This window comes from Mytilus galloprovincialis, chromosome 14 (genome assembly GCF_965363235.1).
Source record: "Mytilus galloprovincialis chromosome 14, xbMytGall1.hap1.1, whole genome shotgun sequence".
NCBI lineage: Eukaryota > Metazoa > Mollusca > Bivalvia > Mytilida > Mytilidae > Mytilus > Mytilus galloprovincialis.
The window spans coordinates 20,681,669-20,700,764 of NC_134851.1; the positions used below are offsets into that span (position 1 = coordinate 20,681,669).

The following is a 19,096-nucleotide window of genomic DNA, read 5'->3' on the forward strand; positions in this document are numbered from 1 at the left end:
TTTATAGATTCTATATATTTATCTATATTTACCATTTTTAATCCACCAGCTAGTTGGTTATAGCTTAATACGGTGCGTTTAACTTTTTCTGTCTTATTGTTCCATAAAAATTCATATATGATTTTTTTAAATTTGTCCAAGTATTCTTTGCTTAAGGTTGACACTGTAGCCAAATAAGTGATTATAGGAATAATTAAAGATTTAATAACTGTTATTCTTCCTATCATGGTTAAGTTTCTTTTTTTCCAGTTTAATATAATTTTTACAGTCTTTTCTAGCTGTTTATCAAAATTTAGTTTTTGACACTCTTTTTTATTATGCCCAAAATATATCCCGAGACTCTTAATTGGTTTTTCTGTAAAGTTAATATTTTCATATTTTTCTTTACAATGTTTTTGCTTCCCTAGCCAAATACCCTCTGTTTTAGATCTGTTAAGTTTTAATCCTGAAAGTGAACCAAATTTTTCAATCATGTTAAGAGCTTTTGAAATATCTTGTTTTGATTTGAGAAAAAGAGTAGTGTCATCTGCTAATTGACTTATTTTTAAAGTGTGGGTTTTTCCATCTATCTTGATTTCAAATCCTTTTAGGTTATGGTCTTGCCTAATTTTACAAGCAAGGATCTCAACAGCAATAACAAAAATTATCGCACTGCAAGGGCAGCCTTGACGTATACCACGATATATACTCATGGGTTTAGAGATCCACCCATTGTTTAAAACTGAACTTTTTATGTCAGTGTATAAAAGTTTTATCCATCTCATCATAGAATTTTTAAATCCAAATTTTTGTAAAGCAAAGAACATAAAGTCCCATTCTAATGAATCAAATGCTTTCGAAAAATCTAAAAATAATAAGGCACCCTCTATATTAAATTTATCTGCATAATCTATGACATCTTGAATTTGTCTAATATTATATCCTATGTATCTGTTTTTAACATACCCATTTTGGTCTCCATGAATAATTTGTGGTAATACTTTAATTATCCTTTGAGCAAGTGAATAAGCAACTAATTTTGTGTCAACATTCAATAATGTTATAGGTCTATAATTGTCTAAACTGAGAGGATCATTTTTTTTATGTAAAAGGGAAATAACTCCTAATTTTTGTGAATTTGTTAACTCCCCTTTATCAAATGAAAGATTAAAAGTTTTGACTGCAAACTCTTTAAGATGTTCCCAAAAAGTTCTATAAAATTCGACACTTAACCCATCAATTCCAGGGGCTTTATTAAGTTTCATTTTAAATAAAGAATCTGTGCATTCTTGAGTGCTTAATAAACCTTCCATACTATCGCTTTCTTTATCTGTTAGGACATGATCACATTCTGTATTCATAACATAATCTTTAATAGAATTTTTATCGGGATTTGAACTTTTATAGATTTCTTCATAAAACTCTTTTTCAATATTAAGTATTTCTGTAGGATGTGTATGTATCACCCCTTCTTTGTCTCTGAGCGCTGTAATGGTTTTTCTTGTTTGCCTAGCTTTTTCTAGTCCCAAGAAGAATTTAGTGTTTTTTTCGCCTTCTTCTACCCATTTAATTCTGGATCTTATTTGTGCTCCTTTTGTTTTTGAATCATATAATTTACCAAGTTTTTCTTCTATAATATTAATTTCCTCTTTAAGAGAGTTAATATCATCTATTTTACATTTTTTGTTTATACCCTTATTTAATTTCTTCAATTTGTTTTCTAAAATATGTATATCTTTAACATTATTTTGTGCTTTTCTTTTACAGAATGCTATGGTATGGTCTCTTACCTCGGTTTTAAAAAGATCCCACTTGACTCCAATATCATTGGTGAGTAAAATTTTCTTTTCATATTGTTTGATCAGAATTTTAATAAGGTTTTGATATTCTTCATTTTCTAAAATACTATTATTAATTTTAAAGTATCCTTTACCTTTTTGGTCTGATCGACCTTTTATTTTTATAGAAATTGCCTGATGGTCTGTATGAGTTATAATAGCTGGCCTAATATCAGTAGATTCTATTTTAGTTCTTATTTCAGGACAGGTTAAGAAAAAATCTATTCTAGATGCTTCATTTAAATTATTTTTACGTCGCCAAGTGAATTGTATTTCCTTGCCATGAATCTCTCTCCAAATATCACTTAGCTTTTGAGTTTTAATTAAAGATTTAAGGCTAAAAACTGGTTTTGTTTGTTTTAATTTTTGTGTTGACACTTTATTTTTTTTATCTATTTTTGTTAAAGTATCATTCATATCTCCTCCAATTATAACCATTCCTAAACTATTTTTTGTAATTATTTCTTTAACTTTTTTGAAGAAAATATTTCTGTTTTTAGGTATATTTGGTGCATAGACATTTACTAAAGTGTAAATACTGTCTTCGATTTCAACATTTATTAAGAGTAGCCTGCCCTCTTGGTCTTTGAATATATTTATAAATTTGCATTCTAAATCATTATTAATAAAAATTGAAACTCCTCTGGACTGTAAGGTTCCAAAGCTATGATATTGTTGACCTTTAATTTCAGAATTTAAGTCTTTCTCTAAATCTTCAGTGAAATGACTTTCCTGAACAAACAAAATATTACATTTTTGATATTTCATCCACAAGTATAATCTATGTCTTTTATCTTTTACTCTGAGACCTTGACAATTTAAAGAACATATGTGAATTGTTTTTGTCATAAGTCTTTTGTTTTTAGAATTTTGATTACTTGAATGTTTATTGAGCCTAAACAATTACATTCTTGAATTCTCATAGTTATTATTTTTTTAAAAGTATACACATATTTCAAAAATATACAATATTCATTTTTCATTAATACACAAGTTAAAAATAATAATACAAGCCAGAGATTTACAAATAAATTTGTTACAGAACATTTGATCAAAATCAAATACACCTCATCAGAGAAATATGTGTCTCTAAAAATCATGCTGTGACATGTCAATGACAATATAATAAACAGTTGATTTCTTTCATTTTGTAACACTTGTTGTTTTCTATTTTTAGACACCAGACAACGTCGGTGTATGCATGGTTGGAGATACAAGAGTGATTGGATCTTATCGTGTGAATATTGGAATAGTGATTTCGTAAAACTTAGTGTTCTATTAAAGGAAATTGAGTAGTGCGTATAAAGAATTGAAATGTACTGAACATGAAAAAATAGAAGGATGTAATAGCATAGTACTGAACAAAAGGAAAATAGACATTGACAACTGTACGAATAAAACGATGTGAGCTTTTTTGTGTAATAAATTGTTGAGTTCAATATCTGGGACATAAACAAGAATTTACCTGTTTGAAACAGAATAGGTACTATTAATAGATTTACTTTTTCCAAGATTTCTATTCTCTTTTTCTTGTGAATAATGTTTGTAAAATGTTCAAATACATCTATCTGCATAAATATTATATTTTCTTTTCTATTGAAAAAAATATTGTACAAGCTACAACTGTTTCGTATTTGATTAGTACAATTATAATTAAAGAGATTTAAATTGACATACTTTTGTTTTTTATTATACATCATTTTGTTTGTTTCAGATTTGTCTGAATTACTTTCATACACATGTGAATGTATGTAATCCTTAATTACATCACACTCATTTTTATTTTTATTTTTTTTTGTTATATAAAAACAGGCTAAATATTACAAATATATACAAATATTTACACTTGGATTTCATTGATTATTTTGTGTTCGGTTTATTGGTATGAATACATTTCCGTTTACAACTGACCCTAAGTTTTAGTCTTTTGAATAGGGACAGCTTCTTTGTGTTTATCTTCTGTTGGCGTGCTGGCATTTCTTTTTCCATTTTTTTTTGCTGCGGGGGTATTGGTATTAACGGTCTGTCCCTTGAAATATTGTTCAATATTGCCACCGGGTTCCGTATTTTTCTTCTTTTTTTTATGCTTCAGCTTTTTTTTCTCATCATTTTCCCCACCGTTCACTATTTCTTGATCACACTGAATTTTATCTTGTAAATGGTTATTTACTGATTGGGCTTTATCTTTGGCATGAATAATACTAAGGACGTCACCCGAGTTGGAAGGTTGAAGTGCGTCATGTGTATGAGCAGGCGGGACTTCAGTGACTTCTGTGTCGGCATCATTAGCATCTGATTCCTCTTCACTAGAGGAGTTGGAAGTGTTTAACTCTTCAGGACAGTCAGCCTGCCTGTGGCCAGGTTTTTTGCAGTGTAGGCATATCCAATCATTAGGACATTGCATTACCTTGTGTCCTGTCTGTAGACACTTTCTGCATACGATTTTGTGACCTTCTGAAGAGTTCTGATTAGCATGCAAGACAGTAGCAACATATTTGCCTATTAACATAGATCTTGGCAATGGTTCACTAACAGGGTCACATATAACTATTCTGTCCCCTGTTTGACAATTAGTCAACTCACCATCTACCCGAAGGCGTTCACGATAGGATTTGTGCACAGTGCATCCATAGTATTCTAGTGCACGTTCAATTTGTCCATCCTCAGCTGAGCAGGGTACATTTTTCACACGTACTTTTAGATGATTAGGATTTTCATTTACCATGATTCTTGGGTTGCGCGTGTACACTGGGATTATTTTGTCTCTAACCCACATCCCCTTTGAAATCATGTATTCTCTGTCAGTATCATCATCAAAATAAATTCTCCAGAGACCTCTAACTCTTTGGAGTGCTTTAAGATGGCTACCTGGACATATATTGGCATCAATTGTTTTATAGAGTTCTATATGTGTTATGAACTGCTCTTTGTTTGGTTTTGTTGATCCAAATATATCATTTTCTAATATGAATACAGGTTTAACACTAGAAAGCACGCTCTCAATAACAAAGTTTTTTTTTACTGCAGATGAGTATGTTTCCTCTTGAGTTTTTTGGTCGGCCATCTTGTCTTCATTATTTAAAACGGATTGTTCTTTTTGGTTTTTAGTAGACATTTGTGACATTTTTTTAGACTAAAAATCATTCACATACGACACATAACCATCAATATGTATATCTTACTAATATCCACTCCCGGATATCATTCGAACTTCGACTATTATCAATCTTTTTGGAAGGGACAAAAAAACACCGCCGTAGCAATTGAAAGCCCCTTCTCCTTTTTTCATGTGTTTTTGTAATGTTATTGAGAAATGTAGTTATTCTCACAAATTGCAATTGCTTGCAAAAAGTTCTGTATTATGTTACAAAATGAATTTTGTTTAGTCTTCTTCTACTATCAATAGTTTATACTAATGATCAATTGCCTTCTCCGTCATCCTTTATAAATACGTAATTTAATATCAGTTAAGGTATATTACGTTAATTAACTAATTTAGAGACTACAATAAATCATTTCAGGTTTATTCGTTTATAAAATGCATTCACATATTCATTCTAACCCATAACAACAAGGCAATCATAACAGCACACGTTATTAAATTATTAGAAGTGATTTTTTTGTGTCCTCGCAGTTCATGTATATAAATTTTCGCGCTGTATGACAACCATTCAAAGTTAATCAATTTAGCCTTTAATGTTGATTGTAATTTGTTATAGAATGTGAGGTTAATTCAAAAACAGTAAATCCTTTTAAACACATTATTAGATAGATCATGTCCCACTGTCTAACAAATGTAATTCAGATCGAAAACTTGTATCAAGCTTGTTTTATGATTAGGAAGTAAGAAGATATGATATGAGTGCCAATGAGACCACTCTCCTTCTAAGTCATAATGTGTAAAAAGTACATCATTATAGGTTAAAAAACGACCTCCAACACACCGAATAGTAAGCTATAAATGGTTTCAATATGACTATTGTAAAACTTGATTACCTTTCCATATTTAACCCGGCACATCTGCTTTATTTAAATCAGTAATTTTGTTGTGATAAGAAACTCCAACTGTTCGTTGGATACAAATTTCGTTAAAAGTATGTGCTAACAGATTATCAATTATCTTCATAAGCCCTAATATGTTCCTTCATATTTAAGTAAAAATACGTTCAGATTGTGATTTATTCATGGTTTTAAAACTTTATAAGAACACAAAGAATATTCTGAAATGAAATAAAATATAATATTGGAGTGTCCCGCAATTGTTTATGCCTATCAAAATTACGGGTTATAATGATACATATATTTAACGTCATTAAGAGTCCGTGTTGAACTTATCTAATATACAATCAGCGTAAAAATAATTTGTAAGTTCGTAATGCTTAAACTTTCGACAATGTTCGATATTTGCAATGTGCGTCCCTGCATTGTCAAATGACAACAACATGTGTCCCTTTGGCACATACTTTGAAAGAATATGAATCTTTACAATTGTTATTTCAAATTGCATTCAATCGCAATATGTAGCACTACACAACTTTTATCCATTATGAATGCATGTGGAGTTGTGAATAAATCATTAAGTATTTGCATATTAAAGGGACTGTGCTATATCTCGTATAAAGTGCCTATAAAACTTGATACTGAAGTTGTTTGAACCGATATTATTTTGTTTTCGTTTATTAAAGAAAGTTGCTTGCATGATTTATTGATGATAAGCATACATTAGACTATATACACTGTTAACGAATCGCAGCATAAACACAACTGATATATTTTGATCTATGATTTGTTTTATTGTCCAGATCATGATTCTTATTGATGTTGATGGCGTAATTTAATCAGATATAACCCGCAATGACGTAACAGTGTAATGTTACTGCAACAAATGCACATGTCGACGATTTTCTCTTAAGTAACATAAGTAATGCTGAAAACATTGAAAATTAAAACTTGGAAATTATTATAAAAAAAATATATTGACGAACCAAAAAAGGACACAATCTTTAGCCAAAGTCGGACAACCAATCTAAACTTTGCATGAAAGAGATCTATTCCTTAATTATAAATAATTTCCAATTTGTTATAAATGGAAATTTATATAACAAAACAACCTTACTTTGATACCAGTAAATCTCATTATAAATTTGTAAATGATTTCTCTATGGAACTAAAGGTCGTCAAAATACTAAAAGCCTTACAATTTCTTAAAACATAAAGCCGTATTGTAAAGTTTAACTTTTTTAACTGATGATATATAGCTCCTTTACAATTTTTATCCACAGAGGGAAATCATATTGCATTATTTTCGGACCGCAGGTAACAAATTGCTACTAAGGAGTGGAGACGAGTGCTTAGAGTACACAAAACAATAAAGCAAGTGTAAAACAAGGAAGTAAAAATGACATTAAAGTAGCAAATAACCGCTATGGGTAATAATGTCGACACATGAAATCATATTGAGTATGAGACCTAACTCTTCTGACAAAATATCTGTGATACAATTTCATTCCAGTGATAATATTTTATAGGTCATTGGTTAATATCTTTTCATATTTGCATTGCATATTCATTATTCATGAAATAGAATATGGAGATTAGAAATTAGGTCATAAATAATTGTTTTGATATAAAACCAATGACGATTGAAAATGAGCGGATATTGCCAAGTGTGTTGATAATTTTTTAAAGAGAAATGTGTAGCATCATTAAAACAAATAACACACAATAGTCAAGACACTTGGAATATACAATACAATTGGAAAATAAATCATGAGCACTTAACATTAAATCAAAACAGAAAGAGCAAGCAGATAACTCGTCAAGGAACTATATTGACACCACTAAATTTTAACGATACACATGCATTTATCGATTCGATATTTGTTGTCTGAATTTATGAAAAATCATCTCAAAATATCACTCTAGCAGAAAATGCACTTATTATGCTCATACATAAGTCCGTCCTTCGATAATTGTTTCTAAAACTTTGTATTTGAACATACGATTCAGTTTTAGTATGTTATATATCAAACACGAAAATGCAAGTTAAATTGGTGTGAATAAAGAGGTAGAGCCAATTTGCCAGGGATTTATTTCACAGAAGGGCCAATTTCAAAAAGGGCCGACAGAATAAAATTTACTATAAAAAACAAAAAATAAAAATGCTTTTTGATCAATATCTCGATTTACATATATTATGATATGTGTGATCAATAGTTACATTAACCCTAAAAAAGGATGACACTCCAATATGCGGATTTTAGCTTTTTTTAGGTGGGAAAAATATGGAATCCCCCAGAAGGACATTTCAAACCAAAATAAAAGTTATGCTTTTTATGACTGTTGTTGTGCATACTACTTTTTCCCTCAAAAATGAAATTGGTTTAGTGTGTCCTTATTACATAAAAAAAACAACCTTTTACAGAAAATATTGTAACATCGAGAAATTGTACCGATATAGCTTCTTAATAAGAGTTATATGTATAAGCATCGCCGTAGCTCCATCAGTAGAGCACAGATCTACTAATAAATGAAGGTTTTGAAGAAAGGGTTCGTATCTCGTTCAGAATATTTTCATTGTTTGTGTTGTTATATAAAACTTTAATGTTTCTACCATATGTTTCGGATGCTTGCTTAATTCTATAGAGTCATTCTGGTTTATTTTGACTATATAGTTTACTAGTATATTATTTTACATGTAACAAAGAAAAAAATAGGTATTGCTTATTGTGTGCATTCCTATAAGTGTCCATACTCTTGACTCACTTTCTATTCATGTGTTTACATTTATTACGTATATTCAAGGAACAACTGCCGTCAAACTGATGTAGGTGCCTGTACATAACCAATAACACGAGAATTAATTTATAGCAATGAAGCCTACATGTTGCGGGTGTAATATACACATAAGTTCAAATACGGCCATTGTATACAAGTTTCAAAACGAAACAAACAATTTTTCGAAACCTTTTTTGAACATGATATCATATGTAACAGATGCAGTCAACAATAATTTTGTCGCCAATTCCCAAACTGTATAGAAACTAATACTGAATTTTTTACCACCGTCTCTAAAAACAGATACCTAAGTCATCTGAAAATAAAACAACACAACAGAACAAATCAATTACACCACACATCGCGATTGTAGGTAAAACATCAAGAAGCTGTTGCATCTGTATCAGAACGAAGGGCCGATTTGTTAAAATGACAGAAAAGACAATATAACATGTGTTAGTAACACAGGGTGATCTATTACCAACTGATGTAAGATGTTCTCCGGTTAAAATATATACATGTATTATCTTATCTTATCTTATAGACGATAAAACCTTAAAAGACCAGGACATATACAGATATACATATATTTAGAGAAAATCACGATTTGAATTTGTTCGATATTATTTGGCTCCTTGACAAGTTACGTGGTATGGCACCTTGCATAAAGGATGCTAATAATAGAATAACATCAATATTAAAAACAAACAATAGTCTTGGCCTTGTTTTTGTAGGATTACCTGTTCAAGGTACGAAAATAGATGATGTGACGTATTTTCATGTACCATAATTAGCATCTATCGGGCTATTAAAAAAACATGATTTACCTATCTTATCGAATGAAATTAATCCCCGGCAAATTGGCACTACCTCTTTGACATCTAATTCTAATAGTCTTATGAATAATCAACTTAATAAATAATAGACAACAGTGAGAGACTATTTAACAGGTTTGTAATAACATGAGCAACACGACGGGTGCCACATTTGGAACATGATCTGCTCAGCATTCCAGAGTACCCGATATCACCCCATTTTTTTTGGTTTGTGTTGCTTAGTCTTTGGTTTTCTAAGATGTGTCTTGTGCATTATTATTTGTCTGTTTGTATTTTTACTTTTATTCATGGCGGCGTTGTCAGTCAGTTTTCGATCTATGAACTTGACTGTCTCTCTGGTATCTTTCGTCCTTCTTTTTTAAAGGAGAAGAAATCATTTAAGTCATAAAAAAAAATTACAACATACGGTCAAACTGTAGTCTGTAATATATAATTTGTCTCATTTAACATAACAAATCTGTAATTTCTTGTCAAGATCAATATCAATGTATTGAAGATTATCACAAAATGTTGTTTTTATATTGATTAAGATTATAAAACAATATTGACTGATGTACCCTTGTTGTTGCCATTTTTATTAGGTGCGTCGGTTTGTTTGGTTCACACACCTTTTTAGGTATAATGGAATGTATTTCGACCATTATACAAGTAATACATTTCGCTACCTTTAAACCAGTTTTAATTCACCAGTCCCCTTTATAAAACAATGGCGGTACTAAGTCAGGAATATGACAGTTGTTATGCATTCGTTTTGTGTGTTTGTGGTTTTTACTATATTCACTGTAGACTGTAAAAATTGCAGCATGACAAAACTCATATATTAAGGTGGTACCTAACACTTTCACTAAAATCAATTTGGCTCGTTTAATTTTCATAAAATTTTGACAAAGTATTTATTTTGAACCTTTGACAAAAATATTAAAATTTCAAAAAATTTGAACCAACCATTTTATCAGAAAAATTACACTGGTTATATAGCAGCTTGACAAACACTAATTTTGATCATTGAGAAGCTTAATATTCTCTTAACAACGCAACGTAATTAAAACGTTCAACTGATTTTACAGAGTAAATCCCTGTAGTGTTAGGTACCACCTTAATTCATCATAATACATTTAAGCATTCATTTGTCCTTGCTTTAAATCATAAATGCAAGGATAAAGGCTGGTACATATTAAAACATTAAACCCCGCTGCCCCGGTCCTAAATCAGGAAGTGATATTCATGGTTGTCGTTTGTAGATGTGTGTTTGTCTTTTTTATATAGATAAAAGACCGTTGTTTTTTGGTTTTTTTTAATTTTTGGAATGGTTTACCCTTGTCAGTTTGGGACGCTTTGTAGCTTGTTGTTCGGTGTGAGGTTCCGTGTTGAAGACCGTACTTTGGCCTTTACAAATATGTCTTGACACTCATAACACATTTTCTTATATCTATATAAAGAGACAATCAGAAAAAAAGAATTACTAATAACTTCAACTTTGGCGTTTTGTGCAAAGTGACAATTCGGCTCTTATTAATCAGACAGAAAAATGCCCAGATCAATTATTTTAAAAGCATACGAAATCAATGTTCATTTTCAACACTTTAAATCGATCAGATGTCCATACTTAAACAAGAAGATGATCTAATATGAAATCAGTGGTCAAGACACAACTATATTACTAAGTACAGATTATAACATGCCCTTTTCCATATTGGCCCTGGTATCATCCCGAGACTCCCATATCGGCCTCGAGGCTTTAGCTGAGGGCCGATATGGGTCGAGGGATGATACCAAGGCCAATATGGAAAAGACATGTTATAATCTATTTATCACATATTTAAGTTTTGCAGAGAGGAGAAAAAAGTTCAACTACAACACCGTCATTGTTCGCCGTTGTCGTTAAGGACGTAATGACGTCACGTCATTTGGAATCAGGGCACAATATCAATATACTCTTTTTTGCCCCGGGCAATTTTGAGGTTATTGCATATGCAAAACCTAAGGTATTCATAACAAATATGTGATAAGTGGTATTATTTGTATACTTCCGTAAAATAACTATTACGTAAAATATGCTTTAGGTAAAAAGAGAATGTCATTGTATATCAGAAACGAATTATCGTTACATTAAGCATTGTTTCCAAAACATTGTATATCGCTGTTTGTTAATGAATTCAGTAGTTGTTCATTTTGTTCCATTCTCAGTATTTTGTTACAACGAGCGATTATGTAGATCATAAAAGTTATGACAAACCTCTTTTAAACAATAAGAAATTGATTATACCTTTGTAAGAAGAAGGAGAAGTAACAACACTCAGTCCCTTAATGTTTTTAACATTATTCAAACGATTGGTTTTCTCGTTTGATTTGTATTACATATTCGTCATTCAAAGCTTTTTGAAAATTGCTTTGCGGTATAAGTTCTGTCCGTTTGCGTCTATATAATAGATGTCTTATTTGGCAATAAAAAATCATTGGAGGTTTGTCTTTTACTTTATTTGTTTCTGCTAATAAAACCTTGTTCTATTGAGTAATCCCGTTATGCTAGAATGGTGCTGAAATTAGTTGACTGCTTGTGTTTGATTCCTACACCATATATGCTCACTAATAATGTTAATCTTACGCATCTTTGATAACCACGTAGACATGATCTCATGAGTAATCCCGTTATGCTAGAATGATGCTGACATTAGTTGAATGATTGTGTCTCATTCCTACACCATACATGCTCACTAATAATGGTAATCTTACGCATATTTGATAACCACGTAGACATGATCTCATGAGTAATCCCGTTATGCTAGAATGATGCTGAAATTAGTTGACTGATTGTGTCTCATTCCTACACCATACATGCTCACTAATATTGTTGATTTTCCACATCTTTGATAGCAACGTACACATTTTGTTTATATGAGGTAATACTTCAGTGTCAATTTTCCTGGATGCAATACTTCATTTGTCAGAAAATATTGACTTTATAATGTGTTTTTGACATTTATGTTTTTTCATGATTCACGGGCATCCCGACAGAATTTAGAGGACGTCCAGTCACAGAGATAATGTAAACACTGTTGTCCGATTTTATACGTATAAAGGAAATCTTAACTTGCATCGTTGGTAACAAAGTCCTCAATCACAATAAAGTTTTACCTAACAATCATCATGATCATGCACGTTTATTAAAGTGGTTTGACGTTGAGCTCACTTAACCAATGACAACAAAACTGTTCGTGCATAATGTGATTATATACAAGTCAGTGTCGATTATCAGCAACGCGGAAGCCATCGTTCCAGAGTTTTATTTTCTAGTGAGAACCCTGATGACCGGTTGCAAAGGTTCAATTTGAAGCAAGTTTTATTTACAGATACGTAGCATTAGAATTAGTGGATGTACTGTTGGTTTTCAAAACAATGGTATTTTTGTTCGAAGATTTACGAACTTTGCAGAACATGTTATAATTAAATAAGAGAAAAATAATTGGATTTGTCAAACTGTTCAATGGTGCTAGTCCATAAAGTACTCTGAATGTTATTCCATAATCTAACACCCCATAGTAATTTAGCAGTGATGCAGAAAATAATGGAGTCCAGCATATCACGTAAACTGAAATTAAAAACGATTAAATTACATATACATATATAAAGCATAACTCCCTCAAACAACAACCGACTTATAAAGACAAATGTATTAATTTGTAATTCTTGGTTTATATTTTAAGCTTGTTTAAGTAATACTAGCTTTGTAATTAGTATGATAGAAGTCTGTTTAAATAAGTGTTGGAAACAGAATAACTGGAACAACCATCTGCACGACGATTGACATTTAACAAATTAAGGTTGGAGTCAAATTCACCTTATTTTGAGCGGAAATTTGACGTTCGACCAGAGATATATTTATTGGTCATATATTATTGATTTATTTAAATGTTCCACATATGCTCCAAAAATATGACGTTTTTACTTTTAGGTTTTTGGAATTGATGATAGATCTGCGGTTTTATACAGGTAGTGCCATTGAAACATTTTCCCCATTAAACTCTACTCTTCTTTCTATAATTTATCAACATATAGGTAAAAATCATTATTTGAAAGTATTACACAAATCCTCGTTATATTAATCGTTTTAAAATGTTTAAAGCAAAAGATTGTCGATGTTAAATATTTGAAAATCTACAGAAAATTATTTCTCCCCAAATTCTCAATGACTTATATTTTTGAGTACAAGCACACGGAACCTTCAGTTTTTTCTCCTATTTTGGTTCCTTTTGTATACACTTTCAATTTTTTGTTTTAATTTTTAAAAAGAGTAGGGAACATCCTTAACTATATAATGTAAAATAAACCTACTGAGTTTACTATTCGTTTTAGTGAATTATTGTTTATTCAACATTGGCTAGAGTTATAGAGGGAGAGTTGAGACATCACAGATAACATTCAAACACATCGTAATCTTGCACTTGTTCTAAGTCCGAAACGTAAGGCCTTTCTTTATTCTATGTATTTTGACAAATTTTATAATAATAAAAACTGTCGATACATGAATGCTGCAAACAGTAAAAAAGACACGATCTTGTGCTACACAAAGAAGATGAAGTAGTATTGTCAGAGAGACAATTCACCACAAAAGACTAAATAACACATCAATTATAAAGTTTCTATAAAAGGCCCCGAAATGACAAACATAAAACTATTCTAACGAAACAAATAGTTGGTCTTTTTCGAACGTATACTTCAGTTCGTTATCAAAATAGACACATATAAAAAAAATCACCAATAGATAAATCGTCGAACCCAATTAGACTAAACTGTTGTCTACATATATATATAACGAAAACTAAAGCAGTTTACAATAGTATTGATTTATACAAGTTGTGGCACTAACAATTAGCATCCCACGAAAACAAATGAATTCATAATATTACTTGATTTGAATTTAAAACCATTTAGTCTTACCTACTGAAATCACAAGCAGTTGTTTTACAGTCCTCATCTTAGCTTTGAAATTTACACGTTCATGCACATCTACAAAAACATTACACTTTGCATATGACATACTTATCATAACTAATATTTATATAGATACCTGTGAATAATAATAAAATAAATAATCAAAGTATATGTAAAACCCTTACAATGGTATAAAAGATACTATATTATGAATTTAATTAAAAAGATAACCTGTATCCCTAGAAATACCCATATGATATTCAAACCAATGTAACATTTTGAAGAACATATAATGTGCGTTTTTGAAGAACCATATTGTAACCTATGAATCTTATAACAGACCAAAGCTTAAAAAATGAAAGTGGCAAAGACGGTTGTGTCATGTACTCTATTTGTCGTACGACGAAATATTTTCATTGACTTTTCTTCTTTTTTTCAACCTGGAAAATGGAGGTTTTGTACCTGTTAAGATTTTTTTCAAGTTGATTCCAAAACGTTATATGCTAATGTTTTAATTCGGAAATGCACTCATGTCAATTTACTGTTTGTTGCAAAAGAACTAGAATTTATTTTCATGTTTTTATAATTTATTATTCAAAGAATTAATTACTATAAGAAAAATATGGTAAACAACTATAACAAATTAATTATCGCTGGATCAATTTGATTCATTATGATTTAAAAAATCAATATAAGCATGCAAACGGTCATTTTATCCAACTATTTCAATTCTAAACTGTACACCAAATTATTTTACTTATACTTTATGTTGCATGTTACCCTTTCTTGTCCATTTCGCGGCCATTTAATTTCGCTGATTTATAATTTACTTAATGTAGTTTAATAAAGAAAGATAAACGTTGTTTTTAAAATATTTACGACGATTTATATACTAGTAAGCATTTCTTCCTTGTAGCAAAAGCCGCAAAAATGATTTGCTAGCAAACATAAGTTGGTTTACTGTACTCGAGAGGATATCGTTGCTTGATCCAATTCTTATCTATGAATAAGATTATAAATAATGCACATTCTTACCGTCGTTATTAGAGGTTGTTTTAATACATTTGTACATCCTTCTTTTGTGGATCGCCATATAAATCATTATGTAACAAGTTATAATGAATATCAACGGTATTATGAGGAGGACACACACATCAAAATATCGAATAACCTATAAAAAGAACAGCTTTTGTTAGTGTTGTTGAGACATAACTAGTTAATGACTTTACAAACCTCAGAATTACAAAGTAATAATTGCATATGTAAACGTGAGATTGTATAACTAGGAATTTCGTTGATCATTAATCGCGAAATATTGGGTCCTATATAGGATATGAAACATGGAACTCATTTTAAAAGGTTCTTTTATCAAATCTGTATTGGTAAAAAATTGTCTGAAAGTAATTTACAAGGAAGTCTCGCATTAAACGAGCCACTTTTGTAACGCTTCACTTTAATTTATAGTCATCTTTATATTCATGCAACGTTTAATATGTAAACTGTAATCCAGACAAAATAAAAAGATCCACACTTTCAAAAGATGACAGACATTGATGTTTAAATAAAATCCATATCAATTGGATTCTAAAATTAAGCGAGGATAAAAATTTTATTTCAACAAATCAGGAAACAATCTTCTTGTACTCAAAATGAATATAAAGAGTATTAAAGACATTGATAAAGCTAAGTTACAAAATTTTCCAGATTTTTACAGCAAATAATTAAAATGGATTATTGAAAAAAGAGGAAATATAAAATATCCCACAAGATTTTTGGAATTTAGAAAACAAGTTTTGTGGGGAAATGATGATATCAGGCATCACGGTCATAAAACTTTCGAGCATGATTTGTGTACTCAGACTCGAAAATCAACCAATCAAATTGCTGGATTTCATGTTTTGAGCATGATTTTTGTGCTCTGAGCACTGAGCAAAGTTTTATGCCTTCAAGGCCTGGTTTAACAGAAAATGTTTAAACTTTGACGATTGGATAAAAAACGATATTATTGATTTAAATATCATTGATGAACATCTTATCTAAACGTAAATATAAACAAAATTGGATTAAACAAATACATATGTTAACAAAAGCAATACCAATGAATTTGAAATTGATTCTTCGTACCGACGAATCCATCAAAACTGAAAATAAAGTTGTTAATGACTTAAAATTAGGTACAAGACAATAACTCCATTAATGGACACAAGGGAACTTCATAAAATGTTGAAACTAAAAAAAAATCTTAAAAAAAATAAACGGTTTTTTATGTGGGAAAAAATGATCTGACAAAAACTTAAGTTACAAGTTCAAAAACAACTTTATTTTTATTTTTCAATATCTCAATGATCACAGATTGAAAATATGGAGATGGAAACTTATTCACTATATTCTGTCATGTAATGAACTATTAAAACAGTGGAAATTTACTGAGGACAACTCATGTAAGCATTGTTAAGAAAAAGATAACGATGAACATTTTTTTGTCAGCTGCTCAATTAGAATACAGACTTTCTAAAGATAGCATTGAAATTAATGAACTCCCTAGGTATAGACAAAAACATTATAAGTTTTGAAAATGTAGAAAAAGGGTACAAAAGTGAAGACCCAGCATACTTTAATATTAACTACACACTAAACATAATATCCTTTTCAATATATAAAAAATGTTATGTCTCAGAAAAGAAGACAAAAAAATATACATTTTGAAACTTTTCAAAAAAAATTTCAGATATTATTGCAATGAACAATTTTGATAACTAAAATAATAGTAAGACAATTCCAAACACTAATAGATTCATTGAAAATTATTAAATGAATCAGAATTAAATCAATATCAAATGTTTTGAAACATTATTTTATAAAAAGTACGAAACATTGTAAGCACAATTGTTAATTGTTTACAAGTCAAATATGGTCATGTTTCTTCATATGTTCAATCATGCATGTCGGCATGTGTTCCTGATATGTTTGTAAGAATGTTCAACCATGCATAAGTTACGACATGGTACATATTTTTGTTTTTATTTTAGATTTCTGTATGTGTGATTCATAAATATTATAAAAAAGATAGGCATGTATCATCACGATTCTTTTTTTATAGTGTAGTCTGTAGAGAAATAATCTGTTAATTGTGCACGCTTAACTGAATGATTTAACTTGTGCAATACATATAAACGACGACATAAAATAGATCAGTAGAAAACTTAAACAAAAATTATATACTCACAAAATTTTATAAAATAATTTAAAGCCTGTTTATATAAGAATATTTAGGCACATTCGATCATCCGATAACGCACATGTTTGCTGAACCAGGACTATGCCCAGTTTTTTCAATTAAACAAGGATCATATGATCAAATCGATAACGGAAAAAGTTATGTATAAAATATGGAAATAAAAACAAAGATCTGTACTGTATGTGTATTCACAATATTTATTATCTATATTTGTGAAATTCATTATATTGTAGATACTAATATTATGAATAAGTTATATCTTATCAAATAGGGCTTCCCTAAACTATTAGGTAAACTAACCACAAGGGATATTAAATCATAAGACATAAACTTAGTAAGTTAAACTGTAACAGCAAATATGCAATAAAGATATTGCAACGTTAAAGAAAAATGTAATCTTTAATGCTGGATGTAATCTGTTACATTGGAATGACACACAATTGATAAAGTTGCATTTATTAGCGCATTAATTCTGAACTAAAAATTGTTTAAAAAGCAATCATACAAGACTATGGAAATATCACGAATTGTTCTTTTGCGAATTTATTATAAGATTAAAAGGACATCATAAATAATGACCTGTGCATTGCTGTGCCCGTCCCAAGTCAAGAGCCTCTGGCCTTTGTTAGTGTTCCATGATTTTTAATTTTAGTTTCTTGTGTATATTTCGGAGCATAGTAAGACGTCCATTATCACTATACATTTTTGTTTAGGGGTCAGCTGAAATGTCTCGTTGCATTGACACGACCCAGTGGTGGCCTTCGGCTTCTGCTCTTTGGTCAGATTGTTTGTATCTTTGACACATTCCCATTGTATTCTGAATTTTATATTAAGTGCATGTGACGCGCTGAAATGTTAAGAAAATTGTGATAATATCATATTACTTACTTGATCGTACGGAAATTCGTGGAGGCATGCATCCTCTAAATATGTTTTTGGTGAGTAGTAAGTCACATGCACAACATATTGAATTGCAAGTAGCGATCCAAGAATCCATGCAGACAGTGCTAGTCCACATCTATATGTCTTTAATCTAGTGACGGTTGATAGTGGTTTTACAATCACGTTCATTCGGTCTATAGATAAAACAACTATGGCATATGTTGACACATAAAATGAAAACGGTGCAAGATATCCATAAAATACATAACAGGTAAACTTATTCCAATCAACTTCGAACCAAACATGAATCGTTTCCGGCAAAACATGGAAAAGTCCGACACACAAATCTGAAATTAGAATCAATTGTTCAACAATGTAGTCAAGAACAAACATTTAAAAGATTTAAAAGAATACAAGTTTAAGAGTAATTTAACGTTATTGATAGTTACATACGTACATGTATAACGAATATGCATGTTGAAATATGATACATAAAATAGTCAACAATAGTAATACGAAGGCTTAAGCAGCTGTGTCATTCATTTGTATTGACCTATTCCAAATTGATTAAAATACATATCAAAAGTGTCCCAGTTCTTTTTTACAAGGATATC

At 30.4% G+C, this 19,096-nt stretch overlaps 1 protein-coding gene and 1 long non-coding RNA gene across 3 annotated transcripts; one reads left to right on the forward strand and one right to left on the reverse strand.

The window, feature by feature from the left end:
- Positions 1–462: 462 nt before the first annotated feature.
- Positions 463–3,258, forward strand: LOC143058550 (uncharacterized). Its single transcript, XR_012973110.1, has 2 exons — positions 463–1,809; positions 2,995–3,258. It is a non-coding gene; the product is annotated as an uncharacterized LOC143058550 (long non-coding RNA).
- An 8,178-nt stretch (positions 3,259–11,436) lies between these two features.
- On the reverse strand, positions 11,437–18,824 carry LOC143059024 (uncharacterized). Of its 2 annotated transcripts, none has more exons than XM_076232487.1 (4): positions 18,489–18,824; positions 15,398–15,533; positions 14,373–14,437; positions 11,437–13,019 (listed from the first exon to the last, which is right to left on the reverse strand). In XM_076232487.1, exons 1-4 carry the CDS (start codon positions 18,669–18,671, stop codon positions 13,011–13,013), a joined length of 393 nt encoding a protein of 130 aa, XP_076088602.1. In that variant the 5' UTR covers positions 18,672–18,824; the 3' UTR covers positions 11,437–13,010. The 2 variants fall into 2 exon arrangements, with proteins under 2 accessions (XP_076088602.1, XP_076088601.1); XM_076232486.1 differs by having other exon boundaries at positions 14,369–14,437.
- Positions 18,825–19,096: the final 272 nt, after the last annotated feature.

What these genes read in the sequence shown, in the direction of transcription:
- LOC143059024 (XM_076232486.1), bottom strand. Translation starts at nt 18,671, where the DNA reads ATGAACGTGATTGTAAAACCACTATCAACCGTCACTAGATTAAAGACA. An exon ending in ACGAATTTCCGTACGATCAA is followed by an intron (nt 15,534 to 18,488) that starts GTAAGTAATATG and finishes TTCTTTTTATAG; the next exon opens with GTTATTCGATATTTTGATGT. An exon ending in ACTGCTTGTGATTTCAGTAG is followed by an intron (nt 13,020 to 14,368) that starts GTAAGACTAAAT and finishes TTTTAATTTCAG; the next exon opens with TTTACGTGATATGCTGGACT.